Genomic DNA, 23,739 nt, shown 5'->3' with positions numbered 1-23,739 from the left:
GGGCGCTATTCACATAACAGGAAAAGAAAACTGAAAATACCAAAGCTTTCCTTGCCATAAATAATGGTCGCTGTGTCCGGAATTCAGTCCTACCTTAAATTTTCTATTGTGTTTTCGTAATTTTTTGCGGAAGCGAGAAACTTCTTATGACTATTAGAGTGTGAGAAAATAAAATTTGATAGAAGAACGTGTTTACACATAAAATTGAGAGTATTCACAAATAGTCATTCGATCGAATCTCATTCGGCTACATTTTGCCATTGGACTATATAGCTAAAAGCTACGTTTACCGAAATCGGCCACAATTGGCAACGCTGCAGTCTGTCAGTGTGTGAGAAATAATAGGGCAGTATTCATTTTTCGTCGGTCTGTTTCCGTAAAGTGCAGATGTGTTCATTATTATCATGTATCATTAATTATTCACTTAGGGTCTACGTTTTTATTCAAATAATCACCTGTGGATTCGGTATTTCGAATACACTTATAGTATAGAATTCGAATTAGATTAACTGCCAAAACGAATGTGAAATTGAAAATATATTTAACGGTTGGTAAAGAATACTACGTGAAAACGAACTTTTTCTAATGGCACATTTCGACGCAGGAGCATGACTATTGGTTAGCAGCAGCGTCTTTAAATAACGACGCGGTGGTGAAGTGAGAGCGGTATTCCAGTGCATGTTTGTGAGTTTAAAAACATGGATCACAAACGTTTATTCTGACCAAACAAAGCATTTGCCTGCAGGTTTTTTGCTGAAATATTTTTTTAACAATGGCCTAGAAAAAATCTATCAAGAAACAGTGCGGCTCATAAGATTGATTCTCACCTTCCCTGTATCTACTGCGTCGAGTGAACGAAGTATGAGTGCATTGAAGAGAGTTAAGACATTTTAAAGGAACTCCATGTCAGATTCTAGACTGAGCAATTTGAGTACCTACTCTGGCTATTGAGAAGGGTTTGTTAAACAGTCTTTTCAGGGATGACATCTTCAAAGAACGCATCATCGACATCTATTCAGAGCAAAAAACACCCCGACTGGAGTTTATGTAAAAAAAAAGATATATATGTATATACTTTAGAATACCCAGTTGCATGAATGTAGCTTCGCCACTGGTAGAGATTGCTTTTGAAATGTTGTCATTTAGGTTTTCTGATAAATATCATGGAGAGTTAGTCAGGGAGCATGGTGAACATAATCCAAAACTACCACAGTTACATCTTCAAACATAATTTTTATTATTTTTATGTGTACTTATTATTATTATTACATAAGAAATAAACACTTCAACAAATTAACAAGCGTAATACAGTTTAATGACCTCTAGATATTGGTGACAAACTCAAGACCTCACACCCACACACACTTTAACAAAAGCACAGTATAGTGTCCTTTCAATACACATTATAAAAACATACATTAAAACAAAAGCAAAGTTCAGTACCCTCTCAGATGAGTTACAAAAATTACATATTCTCCAGCCCTCGGAAGTGTAGCTCGATCTTCTAGCTGCATGGTGTTGGCTGCAGAATTCCAAAGGAAATAACCTCAATATATGTGTATATGCTGGGTGGCACAGATAATAATAGCCCGCCTCCCATTTGAATGTGAATGCGATATTTTGACTGCTTGAAATTCCATTATTGTATTCTATTGTACTGTATCATGATGAAATGAATAAATAGCTACAACAACGAACAATTTCATGCAATAATCGATTGTTGGCATTCTTCCTATCAGTATTTCATCAGTTATCAGTCGAATTACACGTGTATATTCGCATTATGCAAAATGACTTACTCGATACAAGAAAGAGTGGAAATTATGGAAGTGTATGTGAGAACAGGTTCGATTAAGGAAACCTGCGAAATTTTCAGGGACAAGTTTCCAGATAGAGGACAACTGGCACAGAGAGTAATACAGGATTTGGTTAAAAAGTGGCACGTTATGGGATCTGTGCAAACTCCAAAAAAGAAAGATTTCCTTTAATTCGCACAAAAGGCTTTATTGAGGCCGGATGAATCTGAACATGATTAGACGTGCACAGCTGTATATTGATGTCTCTTTCAACATTTTCTATAAGGTGAGTCCTTTTCAGCACTTTGCTTCTGTATTTACTCTATACTTACAAGGGCTACTTTTATCTCCGCCACCCTGTACTTCATATTCTGTATATGGCACTTTGATATTATTGTAAATATAGCAAGTTTTTATTCAATTCCTGTACAATAAATAAATAAATAAATACCTGTTATATTATTCACTGTTGCCAATCTGTGTTTTTATACCAAAGAATGATATTAGTGAATGTACAAAAATGTATTTTCTTAGTATTTTGCTATCAGTGTACAGAACATTTACATACCACCATATGTTTAAAAAATCTTGTATTTTAAAATTTTACATGTGTAAATATTGAAGTGTTTAATAATATTAGTCTCCACAATTTTTTGGAAAAATTAACTGGATTCTGGAGTTTACTCCTGACATATATGCTAATTATACAAAGTGTTTCTTGACTTTCCACTGGAATGAATTCTGAAATAATGCCTTTCTAGAACCAGCACCCACTTTTAACAATTATTGTGACCTCATTGTTAGAAGTCTGCATATAAATACCCAATCCTACCAACCATGTCGTGAATGTAAGATGTAGATTTGAACAAAAGCTTCTGAGATATTCATGAAATGGCGTTTGTGGAGAAAATGTTGCAAGAATGAATTTTTGTATGTGCTATCAGTCTTCAACATTCTTTGATGACGGTGTAATCCCATCTCAAGAGATTATATGAATACAGTCATTATTGAAGATGTTGGCAATACTTCTAACGAAACAGATATTGGAGTATGCTGTGCGATGTGTGCTCTCAAAATCAATGGCCATATTTCTTTGAAAACATAAAACTTAGGAAATATTAAACTGTAAGACTGAGGGAGGAAGAATGCAATTATGCATACAATGCTAATTATTCAATCACCACAAATTATGACGTCTTCAGTAATTGCATTGTGAATCGTGTTTTATAACCTCTGTGATCCTACAATTTGTATCCCTGTAAATTCTTAACTTTTCATATGAAGAATTCTTCGGTATTTTGAGGGACATGTTTGTAACAGATGTGGTCTTTGTTTAGCCAGACTGTCACAATTTATCAAGTCTACTGTAAATAACAGGTGGATTAAAATTTACTAGCGAAAGGCTCATAATTATAGCACACTGGCCACACAACAAGCCAAGGGGAAGACCTGATGTATATGCAGTCTGATTTCTTAAGAAGTTCGTTTAAAACTATCTGAGGAACAATTAAGAACAAAACTATAAGAAAATAATTACAAACACAGTAACAATATTTAAAAAGGATGCAAACAGTCTTGAAGATTCATTTCCTAACAATAGTCACTTTTTACGCAGTAGTACTGTTATCTTACAATTATCACAGTCGTCAGGTATCTCTCTGAAAAACTTTTTCTTCCGAGCTATGGACGAATGCTGTTCATATTCAATATTGACAAATAACATATGAAGAAATGGAAAAAAGACTGTACAGACAGATGACAATAGTAAAACGTTTTAAATATCAGAGAACTTGTAACTGTATGTTTGAGAAAATCTTCAAATCAGTTTTTTTTTTTTTTATCACAATCTCTTCCCTATAATATGTGTAATGAGGAAGCACAATAAAGCATGTCAGTAATACGAGTATATATTTAGACACTCTGAAGGTTTGGAAGACTCTTGGATTCTTCTATACCAAGTACAAGTATTTTTCCACTGCACTATAAGAAGCTTGACACTTTCATCACCCAAACACAAACGTACACATAATATATAAACACGAAAAGATGAAAAATAAAAAATTGATGCCATTTAGTTTCCCATTGTTGTTCATTCATCGAAGTTTCTTCTAGAACCAAGTAGCAGTTTTCATTATATCGTGTTGATGGACTTATTAAATTCCAATTCTATGGATAGGATGTTAAACAATCATGACTAACTGTATAAGCAGAACAGATCAACAGTTTCACAGCAAGTATTGTTAGGAATGGTGAATAGTTTGTTCCTCCAGATTTATTTTACTATAACTTTTATTCAGACCTCTTTTTACTAGCAGAAATATTGCATACAAAGTGAAGATGATCTGTAGGAAATATTTCGTGGAGACCTCTGTAGAGTTTCAGTATCTTGTTTTGTCTGTTTATGTTTCTCATGTCTCAGTGAAAAGGAATCCACTGAAGGGCTATAGTCTTTTGCACCAAAATATGTTTTATAACAGATTGGTATTTCTGCACTAACATATCTAAGGGGATGTTAAGGTTTCGACTGAGGACCTGGATACAATAATAGCGTAAGTCTACTCATGCTGTTATTGCATAAACGTCATTTTCAAAATCCTTAAACCATCTGCCATTTGATAAACTTCTTAATTCCGTCTGCAGCTCCTAGAAGTCAGGAGCTTACAGAAATGGTTGCTATGTGCTATGCTCTTATTGCATGGAACAAAATTGATACCTCGTCTACAGCATGAATACGACAAAATGGCGCCTACTAGAGAGCCATGTGCGAGAATAGTGCATAAAAGTGATAATAATAATAATTATTATTATGAATCTAGTGTATCTAATTGTAGTGATTCGGATGTTCAGGTTAAAAACATAGAAACTATTGAAAAGTACATCAACATAATGAAAGTGAGCAGAAAAAATACAGTACCCTTTCTTGGATGTATGTCAATCAACTTGATAAAAGATTGGGCCTCAGCACTCAAACCATTGTTCCTAAGAGTATCTACTGCGAAAGGGTATAAATTTTCAATTCAGAAATATGTGAAACTTCATTATCACAATGACTACGTCTCTGGATTTCAAACATACACTGCAAACTTCCAACCATTTACGTTCATAAATAAGAAGGTTAAATTTCTCTCTTACAATGAGTTAAAATTAAATAATGTAAAGAATCCAAGTGTAAAATCACAAAAAAAAAAAGAGCTGATGTACTCTCTTTAACAAAGTATTTGAAACCTGAAAATGTACAGTGGTATGAAAGAATCTTAACTGTGCGCTGTGAGTCAGAAAGTTCTGAAAATGAATCTAATTGTAACAATTCATGAGGGAAATAAAAATGTTAAACTGAATCATAATCATGTTAATTAACTCAAAGAATCATACAAACCTGTTTTTCAATCACAGTGTATTCGTGTTCATTTGATAAATTAGTCAAAACTTGTATTTAAATAATATTTGTGCATTCCATGCAATAACAGCGTATGTTAAGAAAATTTAATTATTTATAGTACCCTTCAAATCATGCAAGATATTCAAGTAAAAACTTTAACAATAATCTGTGTAACATTTAACCTCGCACTAGTGTTTATTGTTCAGTTATTCAAATTTAAAACTTTGTCTTTCAATTTCTCAAAATAACTTAAATCTACTTACGCTGTTATTGTATCTAGGTCCTCAATAGTAGTCCTCAAATCTGTTAAAAATCGTTACATTTTGAGGAGTTTTTGGTCGGTAAATGAGTTGATTCAGTGATGCATATGTTGCTTCAATTTAACAGGCAAGACTGTGTTGTTGCAATGAAGTGGTATGGGATGTACGAACAGCATAAACCACAAAATATTGTATTCCTGCACATATATTTCGTTGAAGCTTAGAATCTTTGTGAAATCATTCAGATGGTGGATATTGAATTAATTAATGCTATGTGATGTTTAACATATGCATCTTTTTAGTTGGTTATTTAATGACGCTGTATCAATTAACACTGTACGAACTACTAGGTTATTTAGTGTTGATGGGATTGGTGATGATAAATTGTATTTGGAGAGATGAGGCTGAGGATTTGCCACAGGATTACCAGCCATTCAGCTTATACTTGGGGAAAATCTCTGAGAAAACTCAATCAGGCAAACAGCCAAAGTGGGAATCAGATCCACGTCTGAATGCAGACCCAAATCAGCAGACAAATGTGCTACCACTTGAGCTGTGTCTGTGGCTTTGACACGTTCATAGAGTTCAAGAACAGGATAAATACAGAAAAATGAAGGTTAGTAACTGTGATTTATTAAAGCTAAGAGAAGACAATATTTTAACGATAATTTTTAAATTCACAATTCCCTTACTTTCCTTTCTTATGCAAGGACTGCCTTTTTTTTCTCTTCTTGCTTGCATACAAGCTGAGCCGTAAGTAATGTCATTAATTACAGATATTCTTTGAGATATTTAAAAAATAAATTTTGTTTTTGCTTCCTCTTCAAGATAAAAATTGTTTTATATGAAATATTTCATTGTGTGTTTTGGGAATGCCACTGATTTAATTCCCAATATGTTCACTCAATGTAAGAGAGCAGTGTATTACGATAATAGATCATTGAAATAATTTTAGTTTTGTCCTTTACATGTGCAGAAATTTGATCTGAACAAATGTAACTTTTCATTCTGAAAAGGAATTTTAAAATGTTAAATTTGTTCGGATCAAATTTATGCACATTTAAAGGACAAAACTAAAATTTTTTCAATCATTTACTATCATAATACATTGTTATCTTTGACTGAACATACTGGAAATTAAACCAATGGCTTTCCCAAAACATGCTATGAAATGTTTTACATAAAACAATTTTTTTTTCTCGAAAAGGAAGCAAAAACGAGCAAAATTCTATTAAACGTTTTTGTTTGAAATATATCGAAGAATAACTCCTTGAAATTAATGATATTACTTAAGGTTCATCCTGTATATTGTAGTGGCTGTTTGTAAGAAACTCTCTTAACTAGAATTAACCAGAAGAACGAATTCAAGGACTCACACATAGTAGAGAGATTGTTGCTACAATGTTACTGAACTTATTTTGTATATTCAACCAAATTTTTACTTCTACTGCCATTAATATTTATCAGTGAGTTTATGCACTGAAGCTGTTTGCCTGGTAAATGAAATAACAAACTAGTGCCTAACTTAATAGAAGACTATCCTTTACTTATCATTCTCTGTACATTTCAGAATCTTGACAAGGTTTGACTATCCACACCTGATATTCAGCATTGTATTTAACTTGAAGAGTGAAACTATGGTTCGTCTGCATTGATTGATACAAATTATTGGAACATGTTTCGTGAACTGTTGTGTACAGCACAGACATATAATTCTGTGTAGAGCACACAAATAGAAAATGTGTAACTACTGTGTATGTGTACAGTACACAAATAGAATTCAGTATACAAATAGAAAACATCTATTCATTCTTTCCAGTTTATTTAGTTGTTATTTTAAAGTCTTGTATCTTTTCGTTTTATTTACCATGCATGGGTTCAGGTCTCCTTTTTTTCTGAAGAAATATATGGAATGCTATTTACAGAAGTGCAAATGTTCCTCCATGTGTTCGACGATGAGTGGCTAGGGCAAAACGATGTGAAAATGCTTGGCCACATTCTTCACAATAGTATGTATTTGTTGTTGTGTGAGTTCCCCTGTGTTTTTCAAAAACAGCAGGACGAGAAAATTTTTTCCCACAATCCTCACACTTATACATATGAGAACTCTTATGAGATCTGAGCTCATTTAAGGTTTGAAATAACTTATCACAAACTTTACATTTAAACTTCGACCCTTCCTCATGAGTATTTTGATGTTGCAAAAGAATTGAATGACTAGGAAAAACCTGACAACATGAGTCGCATGCATATTCTTTCAATAAATCATGGGTTCGTATGTGACGAATAAAATTACCATATTTTAAGAATGTTTTTGTGCAGATATCACAATTATAAACCTTTCCTCCAGCATGGAGACGTTGATGGCTCGACAAACTAGCATGGTGAGTAAATACTTCATCACACTCCTCACAAAAGAATTGCTTCTTCTTTTTAATGTTCACTTGCTTTTTCATCAAATTTTCTTGTGACTGATTTGAAGTTTCAGAGCATAAAACATCTATATGTAGTAAATTACTGTCAGAGACGTATTCCTCTTGATCCTCAAAACTGTTTTCCACATCTTCTGATATTAAATTATTCTCAACTGGTTCCTCCCCTTCAAGGTCAACAACTTCAATGTTACTACAACAAATTGTACAAGCATTAAATAACTGTAAATCGAACATAGATATGTTGAAATAACTCCTAACTATACATAAATGGTTTCATTGTTGACTGCATATTATAAAAAATATTTACAATCACAGTAAGTGCACTGTAATTTAAAGATTGCGTCTATTTGAATGCACATCAACAAATGTAAATGATAATTCTCTAGAAGAATTGCAACAAAGGACATATAATATTTTCTTTAATTATTGCCTTCTGCGAAATTTATACATCGGTAAACACGTCATTTTAGTTTCCACTTGCAAATACTTTCAATATAGCAATTGGAAAATATTTATCTGTATGTTCTAATGGACGGATGTAGGTGCACCATATCCACTGCTTATCACAACGAAAAATGAGCCAACTTTTCGGCAATTGTAAGCCTTCACCACAACATTAACAAGTTTCCTCTCTTTTTTCAGCACCACAAGTCAGCCTCGGTGACACAGTCGGTAGAGTGCTGACCTTCTGTACCCGAGGTTGCGGGTTCGATTCTGGCCCAGGTCGATAGCATTTAAGTGCGCTTCTGTGGGGCAAAATTCCAGTACACCAGCGACTGATATAACCTCAACAGTTGTTAAGCGTCATTAAATAAAACATAGTGTAATTTAAATTTTCAGCACCATGTGGTCACATAAAAATTTCAGCATTTTGTTATTACTCTTTAAAATTACTAAATAGGACAATTTCACCTAACATCCATTGCACTCCATCATTACACTATTAATACTGATTACCAGGAATGTTACCCCTTTCTCTTCAATCTTGCGCCTACCTATAATTTCCTTTCATTACATTAATGTTACCCCTTCCAATGAAAACATTTCCCCTGGACTTCTAGACAAGATAAGAACTGAAATCTTACAACCATCTGCTATGATAGTATAGTAGATAAAACCATGACCGTGAATCGAAAGGTTGACTGTGCAAGTTTACCTCAGGATGAGGAATTTATAATTATTATAATTAAAGGTTGTATATAAATGTACCTTCTGAGTAGAGGAACACCAGAGCGGGAAAAAAGAGATGAAAGAGAGAGAGGGAGGAAGAGATGGGAGAGAATTGGAGAAAATGTGAAGAGTTGAGAGGAGAGAGAAAGAGAAGAGAGAACAGAATTGAAAATAAATGCAAGTGACATCTAGTAATGAAATGTTTATTTTATCTCACAGATTGCTTCTCTCCCATACTCTAAAACTGCACCTATTTCCCCATTGGCCAAATGCTTCTTGTAGTGGGGGAACATGAAACAGTAGATCACTTCTAAAGAATTACCAAATAAAACTGTCTCAGCATGACAATTAAAACACTATCATATGAGAATAACCTTGTGCATGACAGCCCACAGAGGGGCATGGTCTACAAGCAAACTGCTGGCCTCACGTCCACATTCCTCAGCAGAAGTGAACGATTATCTAACCAGTATGTGGGTAACATGTGGTTAGCACACTAATTCCCCATCCTTCAATAAACAATATACACTCTGACAATTATTCAATATTTTAAGCATATTATACTACAAATTAAAATGTACTAATATATAAAAACTCTCGTGTATTCATAATATAGTTTCTCTTTTTTTTTTTTTATTTTTATTTGTCTTTTTTTTTCTAATGCCATGTGTATTGATATGTTGCCATTTACGCTTCTACCTACTTTTTGGCGATTATTATGATGGATCCTGTTCTGAATTTGGGGCACACATTAGGTCGGATTCTATTAGCCTCATATAATAAGATGACAAATGAAAATAGAAGTAGTCAGGATGGATGATGATGATGATGATAAAATGAATCCAGAGTCCAGCGCCGAAAGTTGCCCAGCATTTGCTCTTAATGAGTTGAGGGAAAACCCTGGAAAAAATCTCAACCAGGCAACTTGTCCCAACCAGAATTTGATCCCAGGCCTGCTAGTTTCGTAGTCAGACATGCTGATCACTTGGAGCAGAATAAATTGTATTAGTTGTGAAGATATTACTTACTCCACAAAATATACTTGTTTCTTCATTTCAACTTCATCACTTAATTCTCCATGGGACTCATTCTGAAAAATATACAAACATTTAAAACAGCCTCATATCTAACAAGAGAACAGTTAACAATCTCATGTATGTCAATAACTCTCCCATCTCCACAGAATGATGGCGAATTTACGAAATTAGCCACCTATATGAACTGTAAGAGAATTGCAGCTTTTTAAATATCCTAAGAGTGTGAAAATATAGTTGAAAGGTTCTGCCTGAGGAATGATCATCCAGAATTTGGACTGAGAAGAACGGAAGAGGACAGTGGACATATCTCAACTTTGCAGAGGGAAGCAACGAGAAGGCAACAGAGAGTCGACATTAGCTACATAAGCGGAGGGAAGGAGCAGAAGAAAAGCATCCCAACTTCAAGGACGGAACAAGTGATTGTCGCAGATCAACACATGGTAACAGGAGCGAATAGTAAGGAGTTCAGGAACCCACGTACTGACGTACGAGGAAGTGTAAAGACGATGCCACAGCAAGGAGAAGACAACAGTAACACGATCATACAACGTAAGCGGATTCCTAGTCTCCATACAATGATGGTAAGGTTAGCACACTCCAGAAGGAATGCTGACAATAACGGAACAAGCAACACGGGCGTTAGAAAAAAGGCGAGGGGTGATAAAAAGAGAAATCAAGAGTCAGGAAGTGATAGGGAAGAAAGTAGTGAAAAGAATAAGGGTGCAAGTGTAAGTGGAAATCTAGTATGTGAAAGTGAAAGCTTGGGGGGGAAAAATAAAAGAGGAATAGAAGAAGAAATAAATAGAAAGACAAAGATAGAAATAAGGCAGAGACGAACAGTAAAGAAAGGTCAGAACTTGCGACAGTTGAGGATATTTGATATGTGTAAAAAAAATAGTGGGGATATGATCAAAAAGTGCAAGTAAAGTGAAACTGGAAAAGATCGAGAAGTATAGGGTAGAGAGAAAGTGTATAAGCAGATGTATAGAATAAAATATAAGTATTTATAGGAAGTGAGAATAGTGACAATGGATTAGGTGGAAGCAGAATAGTGAGAAAGTGAAAGTGAGCACAAATAAGAATGAGTGAAAATAGTGAGAAAGAGTTAAGAGAAGTGAACAAGTGACAGCATAAAATTAGTACTAACATTTGAACGTTGGAACAGTAAATGAATAAAAGGTCAAAAAACAAATAGGTCAAATAATTCAATATAATAATTTATAGAGAAAAACTGAAATTGAGATTTTAGTGAATAGTAGTTAGAGGAAAAGGGCGGTGTGAAAGAAGTATATAATATTAGATATATTAGGATTAATGAACAAATAGAGAATAGCAAATGAAATGTAGGAGAAATACTGAAGGGGAGGTTGACCAAGTAACAAAAAAGGTACATAGCGTAATTGGGAATATCTGTGTAGATGTGTACTGCAAATAATATGTTAATATTGGCACCGGATACAGAAATGTGAGGTACACCATTACATGTAAAGATGTGCTGTGACGAAATATATCATATCATAGTTGAAATGTTGCATTAAGGAACAATGGCGCATACTTAACAAAGTTTGAATTTTCCATGTCTTTGCACATTTATTGTTTTATTATGCATATTTCAGACTTTGCTTGTGTATATAAATTCTGGCCCTACTGATAAGGAAGGAACAATTAATCTCTTTGCAGTTTTTCAATAAAACGGACGGTTTTCTTACAAAATAAATAAAAAATATTAACATGTAGGCCTATCATTATTTCTTGCCATTAGGATGTTTGGCAACCCTACTGTGGTGACTAAGGGACAGAATGCTGTTGTTCAAACCGAATTTGTGCGTGTATTCATAGGTGAGTCAGTGATGTGATGTTGCCAAACTACACTGACTTTCAGCTTATTTTCTAATTAGCCATGCACTTAATTAGAAAACACATAATAGATTTTTTTATTTATTTTAATGTATTCTATTGTCCCCTTCAATCTGCACAGTAATATCACTTCCCATATATACTATTTATATAGCATAATTATATGAATATTGCGTAAAAGTAAGCTGTGGATGGAGTAAGATTGAATTTTGCATGACAACTGTGGCTGCATGATACATTAAGCAAATATGAGACATCTTTTACGATTTGATCCTCTTGCCAAAAACAAAACAATATAGCTAGTATACAAAAAAAAACTTTAAATCTCCATATTAGTATACTGAAGCTCCTTAAATATCGTAAGCAACTCATTTAAAGCATCAAACATTTAAATGTGGGAATGACTGTCATCAACTTCATTCTTTTACTTGATTTAAGCATCATGGAAAGTATCTTTGTCATTACGTATTTACTAAAAAGATGCACTCAAATTAGGTTACCTTCAAATTTTTTTTAAGGTATAAAGTCATTCCACTATTTTAAACACATTCAATTCAACTAATTAATCTTTACTATAATGTAAGACTCACTAAGTTAAATATTTATTCTTAAAGAAGTTGCCTTTATTGTTTTATTTGGTTAAAAATAAATGTATTATTGGTTGAGAGACAAACTCACCTTGGCTTCAGACTCCGTTGGAGGAATTGTTATAAACACTGGGTTACAAATTTCTTTTGCATCAATGGGATTTGATTCATTATGCGAGGAAAATAAATAGATCTGGTTTTCAAATTCATCTTCTGCATTCATTTTTAACTGAAATGTAAAAAGGAAAGAACATTTAAGTTCGTAATTACAGTTAGAGAATTTTCGACATTGTTACACTTTTTTCAGGTGCTTTTAATAGACAGTGGTATTTTGAAGTTCCTGCTATAAAAACACATTCTTTGGAATACTTGTACATCTCAGCTGCATTGCTGTCAGATGGGATTGCCAGGTGTCCCATATTAAAGAACAAAAATTGTCCCATATGGACCTTATATGCAGGGTGCGAATTAAGATCTCTGATGGGGGAGAGGGGTGGGGAGGGAATAGATTCCTAGGTAGAGAATACTATGCATAAAATTATTATCCTCATTTGATACAGCTCAACGCTTGGTCGCACTGAGTTGCGTGTCTTGCATCGTGATAATAATAATTATATCCATGAGCAAGCAGTCCACACTCGTGGAGTAACGGCTAGCACGTCTGGTCGCGAAACCAGATGGCTTAGGTTCGATTCCCAGTCGGGGCAAGTTACCTGGTTGAGGTTTTTTCCGGGGTTTCCCCTCAACCCAATATGAGCAATGCTGGACCCTGGACTCATTTCACCGGCATTATCACCATTTCATTCAGATGCTAAATAACCAGAGATGTTGATACAGCATCATAAAATAACCTACTAAAGAAAAAAAAAGTAAAACAAAAAGAGCAGACTTATGATAAGATGCGTAATTCCTAAGTTATTGATTACTGTCAGCTTGCCAGTGATGATAATGCATCAATATTATTTTCTTTGCTTACTTTATACTTTATAAAGTATCCTCTTATTAAAACAATTATATTTTGTGAGGGGGGGTAGAAGTTATCCCTGGCAAGGATGTTAGTATGAATTTATGAGGGGGATAACTTTCCAACAGGGAGGGGGGGAAATCCCCACTGTTAATTCGCACCCTGCTTATATGGGATGCCCAAAATCCTGTATTTATAGACACTGCGTCATAGATGGCTTATATTTTTGTATTTTCACAGATACAAGAGAGTGAACTTTCCAAAGAAATAAAAAATTACGAATAAATGTTCATCATAGATTTATATTGGGCTAAACTAGCGCTGAGGTAGTCCCCTTTGTACTCTGCTTACACACCTTGCATACACGATCAACTGCACCTCCACAAAAAAAAAAAAAAAAAAAAAAAAAAATCCCTTGTAAATTTAATGATTTTCACTTCCGATGTTTACTTCCAAAATCACAGAACTACCTCAGCGCTAGTTTCACCTAAAATTAAGTTTAAAGATGTAATATAGTAATGAAAATCAGAGCATGTTTTCGTTTGTTCAGGAAGTTCTGATGTGCGCAGGTTGTTTTAGGTTATTTTTGATTAGCTTACATAATCTGCAGAATCATTATTTTTGGTTTGGTTTAATTATTTTTTCGTTTGCTGAGATATGATTTGGTTTTTTAGGTTAGGTGTAGTTTTGGTTTGTTCAGGTTAGCTTTGATTTCCTCATGTTCGATTTAATTTCTTTCGATGATTTTTTTTTTTGCGTTAGTTTAGCTTCTCGAAGTTAATTTCTATCGAGAAATTGAAAATGGCCTAAACAAATAAAACTTAACCTAAAGCAATTTACAAAAAAGAACTGAGGCTAAAACTTACCTAAAACCATTCGAATAAGTTGGTACATTTAGTCGGGGGGGGTTACATAATTTGCATATAAGTAGACCTTAATTTGTCTCATTTCACAATGTGCTTTGGTGGGTAAGAACTGAATTTTCGTCCACTTCCTCTTAAGTCTTAAACATTCGACACAAAAATGAAAATAAAAATAAATGCATTTATACAATACTTAGTAATATTGTGAACTGAGATCTGTGTAGATGTGACATCTAACCAATAAGAGACAAGGTATAAATCTGTAACAGCAGCTGCTTACATGTCACTCTCTCTACTTTTTTTTTTCTTTTGTATGGAGAAGGAACCCAAAGACTTGCTCTGCAACTTGAGCCTTACTGTGCGTACCAATCCTATTCTGTGAATGATTGGATAGCCGAACTGCTACCTTCTTGTACAGTACAGCACGTCACACCGTGAACTTTACCTGAGCTATTGTATGAATGATGATGAAGTAATGAAGGCAAAATGAGTCTGAGGTCCAAGCTCCGAAAGTTACCCAGCATTTCTGCTTCAATTGGTTGAGGGAAAACCCCAGAAAAAAAACTCCAACCAAGTAACTTGTCCCAATAAGGATTTGAACCCAGCTTGCTTATTTCATGTGCAGACGTGTTAACATTACTCCACAGAGATGGATCTCCCCACTTTTTGTGAATAATGCACAGTGTGTTAAGGTTGAAATTACTTAAGGTACAAGGCCAAACTCTGACAAGGGTAAAATACTTTAGAAATTCAAGCCTATTTTTTTAGTTGTTTATTTAACGATGCTGTATCAACTACTAGGTTATTTAGCGTCGATGGGATTGGTGATAGCAAGATGGTATTTGGTGACATAAGGCCGAGAATTCACCAGGTGATCAGCCCAAGCGGGAATCGAACCCACACCCCAGCAGAACTACAGATCAGCAGGCAAGCGTCTTGCTCGACTAAGCTACACTGGTGGCTTTCAACCCTACTGAAGAAATGTATTAAAAGCTTGCATCATCATATTACACTGTCTTTTAGGTACCCAAGAGAAGGAGCATTTGGAAACTATTGGACTACACCACCTGTATGGGATATTTAATAACTGTATTCTTGTGTAATGTTCTGTACAGACCCAGAAACAAAATTTGGGCTACCTGAATTTTCCAAGTTCCATTTATAACATACTGCACATGTTCAGTAAGCCAAATTTTGTTTCTGGGTCTGTACATAGCTAACTAATTTAACATGGAATTAATAACATATTTTAGCCAACACAAGAGTTTTGTATTATTATGTGCTTTTCCTTCCACCATAAGTAACAAAAAAATTGTCTTTTCCTACAGTAAAAGTTGACCATTTAATCGCAATTACATAGAAGAATTAATTGAAATCAGCATTAATAAGAGATGTAAGGGATTTATTTGTAACTAAATTCATGAGAATTCTTATGTTGAACTGATTACTCTTGTGAACAGTACTTTTACTAGGTTATAACAATGCTATATCAACTACGAGGTTATTTAGCATTGATGGCATTAGTCACAGTGAAAAGGTATTTGGCGAAATAAGGCCGAAGATTCGCCATGTGATTGCAGGTAATCAACCCAAATCGGAATCAAACTCATGCTCAAGTGCAACACTATCACTACACAAATATGCTTGCTGCCTGAGCTATGCTGGTGGCTGTGAACAGTAATAATATACTGCTGCATCATTTATGTCAAATGCAAAATTCATTAACAGAAATATACATAGTCATTTGGGGTAACTTTGTACCAATCAGGGTAATTTTGTACCAATTCCCAATTTTACTAGAAGATTTAATTTCACATTTCCTAAGTGTGATATCTTTGGACTGAGGCATCTTCATAACCTACGATCTCTATGCTTTGCTTTCTATTTATTATGTCCAGTTCCTGAAGAATAATAATTAAGGCTCCACGTGGTTAAATATTGCATTCTGTTTACAGTAGCTGGTTTATGAACGACTTTCAACTTTATATTGTAAGTATATAATCTTATCTTAGTGTTACAATTACAGTTAAACCTTGGATTACGAGCATAATTCGTTTTGAAAAGGTCTCTTATCCAATATACTTGCATATCAAAGTGACTTTCTCCCCCCCCCCCCCCCCAAAAAAACCAATGCGAACTCAGATTAATTCGTTTCACAACCTTTTATTCATATAAAATACAGTATAATTTAGATGAAATTCAATACAATAGTCCAACACACATTACTTTACTGTAGGCTATTTTGTTTTTGAGTGTCATATCTGTTTTGCTACCTAGTAAACTTCTTAAACATTTAAACAAAATATTTTCACTATCACTAACGGAATCACTTCTGACTGCTTGACTGATTCGAATCTTTTGCTTTGACCAAGAACCTATCCAATGACAACTGCTTTTGCCTCGTTTTGAGGATTTTACAGAAATGCAACATTGTGTTGTCATTAAAAGATTTATCGCATGCACTGCTACAACCTTATCAGGGTGGTGAATTTGAACAACATTTTGTACTGCTTCCCACTTTTTACACACGTCTTTAATTTCATTTGAAGCAAGGAATTCGTCTGCTCTTTTCTCCTCTTCCTCAGATGAGATCCCCTCCATTGCCTCTTGCTCGCAAGTGAAGTAAGTTATGTACAAATTGTGCTGCTCGTATTGCAAGACATCGCTCGTTTATCAAACAAAAATGTTTCCTACCATACTCAGCTCCCAGTATGACCTCAAGAGATCGGTACTCAGTTGTCTGTATCTAATCAGTAAAATGTTTGTTTACGTAGCATGCATTCCCTAAGTCTGCTATTTTCTCTTCCATAGCAGAATCTGCAGGCCTGGGCAAAATACTGACATCCAAGTATTTCAAATACAAATACAAAATACTTTTAAAAATTAACCAAAATACATTTGTATTTCAAATACTCAATACAATATATAAAGAAATAAGAATATTACTGAAAATCTAAAATATTATATTAACATTAAAAGTATTTTTATCTCGAAGTTTTATATAAACTCTGTAACTGAACATTCTTCCTTTTCCTAGTCAGCAATGAAATTATGCTACATCTGAATAATTACTGCTCCCTTTCAAAACAACAGTTTCTCAAAAAGTTCATCAGATGAGGATCCTTTGCTGGCGAATGAATAAATTCTGCAAAACAGAACAGTCTTTCTACAGGAGCAGAGGAACACAAACTTGTATTATATTTTCTAAAAGCTTGTTTCACTGTTGGGTAATTCTCTAGAGTGCACAGGGTTGTCCCTTTGCCATTGAAGAATTGTATGAGCTCATACTCCGCAGTAGACAAGTTCTTTTCTTTTTGCTTTTCAAAGTCTGGTGTACTGAGTTGAAAACACAAAAATTGTTTTTATCTTCTTCATTGTTTGAACTGACCAAAAGTGTAGCAGAGAACTGCTCAGCTGATTTCACACACATATTCTGTATCCTTTTCTCATCATTTGGTGAGGCAGTGTCAGGTAGCGATCCATCTTAAATGATGGGTGGAAGCAAGCTGCCAAAATAGCTCAATTTGCTTCTGGGGTCACATCAAACATCGCTTTAAATCTTGATGAAAGCGAACTTATTAGGATTGGAGTTACTTGCAATAGATGGCGTAGATTACTAGATAACAGAATATGTAATCTGTTTTTGTGGGAAATTAATGTGGGCAAAAATTGGCCATAATAGCACGTCTTCTCATTTTGCATTAAATCAAGGACTACAGCAATGGGTTTCAGAACCGCACAATATTCTTCAAGGTATTGAAACTCAACTTCTTTGAAGGTTGGCAATCCCAGTTTTTCACATATACTGTTTATATCGTGTATGAATTGCAATATTTGAGAGACTGAGTCATAAAGAGAATTCCATCGAGTTGGGCAAGGAAACTTTAATGAATATTTCAAGACTTCTTATATAATTTCTGAGGATTTGGGTCTCCTAGATGCATTGCATAATGCTGAACATTTAGTAAGTGTTGAGAGATGGATCATTGATGCTGTTGGAGATTTCTTTATGGCATTAAGGAAATCAGTTGTGGCAAGAAAACTAAGTGTATGGCTAGCATATCTGAAATGGATAGGTAAATAAGACGAAAGTTCATTCTTCAAATTCAAATCCAAAACTTGGACAAGAAGAAGAAGAAGAAGAAGAAGAAAGTATTTTGAGTATTTGAAATACAAAATACATCAATTTTATCTATTTAAATACAAAATACTTTCGAAAATCCTTACAAATTACAAAATACAAACGTACGAGGCGCATCCAGAATGTAAGTTTCCCTATTTAAAAAAAAAAAAGAACACACACTTTCAGGAAAACATTTATTATAATATTATAGATTTATTAATTTGTCCTACAGCATAATATCTGTGATATTGACAATTAATACCGGACCCGAGTTCGATCCCCGGCGCCGGAGCGAATTTTTCTCCTCAAATATTAATTAAAACATTTATTGGCAACAGGTACAGCAATGTTTCAGCTATTTTTCAACATAGCCACCATCAGAATTGAGACACTTGTCGTATCGTGGGATCAACTTTTGTATCCCTCTGTCGTAAAACTCTGCCGCCTGTGAATGGAACCAGCATGTGACAGACGTCTTCAGCTCTTCGTTTCCAAAACGCTCACCAGAGGACAGGAATTTCTTGAGGTGCAAGAAAACGTGAAAATCGCTGGGAGCAAGATCAGGACTGTTGGGTGGATGATGAAACAACTCCCAGCCAAATTCCGTCAAAACAGCTGCTGTGCGCAGAGCCGTATGGGGACGGGCATTGTCATGGAGGAGCACAACACCTGCAGTAAGCATTCCACGCCTCTTGTTTTGAATGGCACGTCGCAATTTTCGCAGTGTTTCACAGTAACGGTCAGCATTCACTGTTTCACCTCTTGGAAGGAAGTCAATGAGCAGAATGCCCTTCCTGTCCCAGAACACAGTGCACATCACTTTCCGTACCAACAGCATCTGTTTGAATTTCGTCCTGACCGGAGATCCACTATACCGCCAATGCATTGACTGCTGTTTGGTTTCCGGGGTGAAGTGCGAAATCAAAGTCTCATCACCAGTGACGATCCTGTCGAACTCGTTGCCGTCATCGTGATACCGTTGCAGAAATGTCAGTACTGCTCCTAAACGTTGCATTTTGTGTTCGGGTGTCAGGTTTTTTGGCACCCACCTGGCACACACTTTTTTGAACAGCAGGTGCTTAGTGACAATCTCATGCAACAAGGATCGCGATATCTGCGGAAAATGGCTGCTCAGCTCCGTAATCGTGAAGAGACGGTTCTCCATGATGCACTGCCGCACCACCTCAACACGATCATCATTGATGAGGGACGGTCGCCCACAGCGCTCTTCATAATGGACACTTTGACAACCTTCGGAAAACTACCTACACCAGCGACGCACCATCTGCTTACTCATGATGTTCGGTCCATAGACCTGACAGAGCTGCCGATGAATTTCAATTGGTGCAATGCTTTGTGCATTAAAGAACTTTATCACCGACTGAACCTCGCAGGTGGCGGGAGAAGGAATAAGAGCTTCCATTTCGGACCACTGCTGCCACGCTACTGGCACCAGGTGGGACCTGTCCGGCTGGCATATGATTGATACGTCATAGATCTGTTACGCATGCACAATTGACACGGCTAATTACGTTTACTTTCAAGGGGAAAAAATCGGGAAACTTACTTTCTGGATGCGCCTCGTATTTCAAATATTGCCCAGCCCTGATTGGATCTGGATGACGTTTATTGATTGCTGTGATACTGAAGAACTTGGGCTACTACCAGGTGTATAATTACTACATTTCGGCATAGTCGAGCATAAATATATATTGGGTGTTTCATTTAAAATAAGAGAGTTGGAGTTACTTCCGGTTAAACCGGCATCAACCCCTTTGATTTGATTACCCCCCTTTGATTTGATTACCTGGTTGGGTTTTTCCGAGGTTTCCCCAACCAAAAGGCAAATGCCCGGTAATATTTTGGCGAATCCTCGGACCTCACCCCATCTCACTACATCTCGCCAAAATATTGTAAAAAATTGCACAAAATTGTAGAAAATTACTAAATTGTAAAACTGTAAAACTTTATAAAAATTGTAATTGTAATATTGTAAAATTTTGACTTGTTCCACATCTTAAAGCTTCATTGCTCATGTAAGATCTATGGAATAAAATAAATGAATGAATGAAATGAGAAAATATTCGGTAATACCATTATTGAGTTCTTAATATATGGTTATCCCCACATACCAAGTTTCATGTCACTGAACCACATGCTTCAAAAGTTATTTAGGTGGTGCGGGACCTTTAACTAACCCTGTATATTGTGTAAAATATAAATATTTTTAATTTTTATATTGATTTTTGTTCTTATAATTGTGTCCCTGTAACGTCATGCAACGTCAATTATGGTGAAAGATATGAATTTCATAATCTCAGAATATATGTTTTGTTCACTGTAATGGAACTGATTTTGTTACATGAATTAATTGCATATGTTGTATATAGAGTATATACAGTTAATGTGTATCATGTTTATATTATATTGTTTCTTTTAGAAGGTTATTTTACAACGCTTTATCAACATCTTAGGTTGAGATGAAGATGATAATGCTGGTGAAATGAGTCCAGGGTCCAGCACCGAAAGTTACCCAGCATTTGCTCATATTGGGTTGAGGGAAAACCCCGGAAAAAACCTCAACCAGGTAACTTGCCCTGACCGGGAATCGAACCCGGGCCACCTGATTTTGCGGCCAGACGCACTAGCCGTTACTTCACAGGTTTGAACCCTATTATGTTGTATAATATATATTCTTTATACTAGTTCAGTATTATTATCTAATTATATTTTCTGCCATATGTAGCACTAATATTTTGTAGCGCGCTAGTTTCGAAGTTTTAGTGCGTTTATGTGGTTAAAAAGTAGCTGGACAGACCATTTGAATTTAGTAGCAATCCCATTTACAGTTAAATTAAATTATGGTTTATTTAACGACGCTCGCAACTGCAGAGGTTATATCAGCATCGCCGGTGTGCCGGAATTTTGTCCCCCAGGAGTTCTTTTACATACCAGTAAATCTACTGACATGAGCCTGTCGCATTTAAACACACTTAGATGCCATCGACCTTGGCCAGGATTGAACCCGCAACCTCGAGCATAGATGGCCAGCGCTATACCAACTACACTACCGAGGGCGACTCATTTACAGTTGTCATGATCCATTATTATTACGTACCGAACTATACCTTTCGTAGTATCCTGACGTAAACATTTATCGTCAGAGTTTGAACTCTGAACGGCCAGGATGTACTAACCGATAACTTCCCTACCTTGTTTGGGAACGAAAATGCGCTGCCTGACGATGAATTTTAAGCCCTGAGGTAGTTCTCTTCGTACTCCACATATACACTCTGCATATACGAATCTGCGACATGTCAGGTTTGGTTAGTTTGGGCTTTTGTTATGCAATGCATATACGATCAACGGCATTTCCAAAAAAAAAACAAAAACAAAAAAAAAAAACAACCCTTAAAAATTCAACTACTTCCACTTCCGAAATCACCGGAACTATCTCAACGCTAGTTTAACCCAGTATGTAAAAGAACCTGTCCGCTAGATGACTCCAGGCAAAATTCGTCGGTTGTATCGTCGACATTAATGGAACAGGCAATTGCCATCTTTACAATTGCATTACCAAAGAAAGGTAGTATGTATTTAGGCCTACATCCTTGACTTCTAGTTGTCATACGGAACTGTAAACAAAAGACAGATTGAGGGACGAGTTTCGCACCGGAATAAGGACGAAAAGTTGCTGTGAACGTGGTGGCCGGCAGAGACGGGATCGCAAACCTTGCATGTAAGCTTTTTGGTAGGTAGGCCTACATTGATAAGAACGCGAGCTTTCATAAAGTAGAGTGTCAATAACAGGTTAGGTTTGGTTAGTTCAGACTTGCAGAAGAGCCGTCATTCCTTGTTCAAGTCAATAAAATTGCCAATAAGACAAGAGAGGCCTAAGTGCTAGTGGGTTATGTCACCTTCCACTCGCAATCTCTGCCATCTATACCATGTCACATGAATTAACTATATATTAAGTAGGTATAATAGCAACAAATTAATGAATATATCACAAGTTATTATTGCCAAGGTCTAATTATTTGCAAGAATTTCACCTTGTGTCGTTATAAAATTAAAACACACCGCAATTTATAGCTGAAGGTCGTTCATGCCGATACCTTGCAAACGAAATATTGTGATAGATCAACATATTATATTAGTCACAAATTTGCAATATTTAAAAATATTTCCTTCACCTATCTCCTGACTTATGTAAATAGTAGAAACTATTTCTCACTCCAGTAATAACGTTAACAAACTTCGACACGAAAGCACCAGTCACTGAACATTCACCACTGCCAATAAGATAGTTGGCGTGACAGTAGACGCCATGTTGAAGAGGGTATTGTTCTCTCTTTCTAACTACTGCCCGTGTCTCACTTCCTGAGCTGTTTCTTTGCGTGGCGAGAGGGAGAGTGGGAGGTAATAGCACAGTCTAAAAGACATACAGTCACGCAACTCATACGTATAAAATATGCCAACATTTGACAGCTGGCGCGACAGTAGCCCTCTATTCATTCATTCATTCATTTATTTTATTCCATAGATCTTACATGAGCAATGAAGCTTTAAGATGTGGAACATGTCAACATTTTACAATATTACAATTACAATTTTTACAAATTTTTATAGTTTTACAATTTAGTAATTTTCTACAATTTTTACAATTTTGTACAATTTTTTTACATTTTTTTACATTTTTTTTTACATTTTGGCGAGATGTAGTGAGATCCGAGGATTCGCCAAAATATTACCCGGCATTTGCCTTTTCGGTGGGGGAAACCTCGGAAAAACCCAACCAGGTAATCAAATCAAAGGGGGTAATCAAATCAAAGGGGTTGATGTCAAGGACTCGCCATAGACCATCCGGCTTCAGTCCCACGGCTGGGGAAAACCTCCGAAGAAACCAAAGTCCAAAGGGGGGTCCAACCCAAGCCCGAACGCAGCTCCGGATCAGCAGCCCAGCGAGTCTGTCGACTGACCAACATCGATGGCTCTACTAAAAGTATACAATACATAGCCAATCAGATTATTAAATTTACAAACGCAAACGATCATTCATAAGTTGAGCTATATTATAATACAAAACAATTTAATTAAATTTAAGGCATAAACAATTCAACCAGTTGTGATATACAGAAATTGATAATACATATCATGCAAACTACTTCAAATTACAAACAAACAATTTATCAGTAGAGCTATATAGATTACTATTCAATTTAAAGCATATACAATTTATCGGCCAAATCTATACAAATATATACAATA

At 35.5% G+C, this 23,739-nt stretch overlaps 1 protein-coding gene across 1 annotated transcript; it reads right to left on the bottom strand.

Moving 5' to 3' along the window:
* Window positions 1-1,213: 1,213 nt before the first annotated feature.
* LOC138697007 (zinc finger protein 501-like) lies at window positions 1,214-22,891 on the bottom strand. The gene is made up of 4 exons (XM_069822603.1): window positions 22,706-22,891; window positions 12,613-12,750; window positions 10,069-10,130; window positions 1,214-8,060 (listed from the first exon to the last, which is right to left on the bottom strand). The coding sequence occupies exons 2-4, from the start codon at window positions 12,742-12,744 to the stop codon at window positions 7,355-7,357; spliced, it is 900 nt and encodes a 299-aa protein (XP_069678704.1). The 5' UTR covers window positions 12,745-12,750; window positions 22,706-22,891; the 3' UTR covers window positions 1,214-7,354.
* Between the last annotated feature and the right edge of the window lie 848 nt (window positions 22,892-23,739).

This window comes from Periplaneta americana, chromosome 1, assembly GCF_040183065.1.
Source record: "Periplaneta americana isolate PAMFEO1 chromosome 1, P.americana_PAMFEO1_priV1, whole genome shotgun sequence".
Classification (NCBI taxonomy): domain Eukaryota; kingdom Metazoa; phylum Arthropoda; class Insecta; order Blattodea; family Blattidae; genus Periplaneta; species Periplaneta americana.
This window is presented reverse-complemented; position numbering and strand designations above follow the sequence as displayed.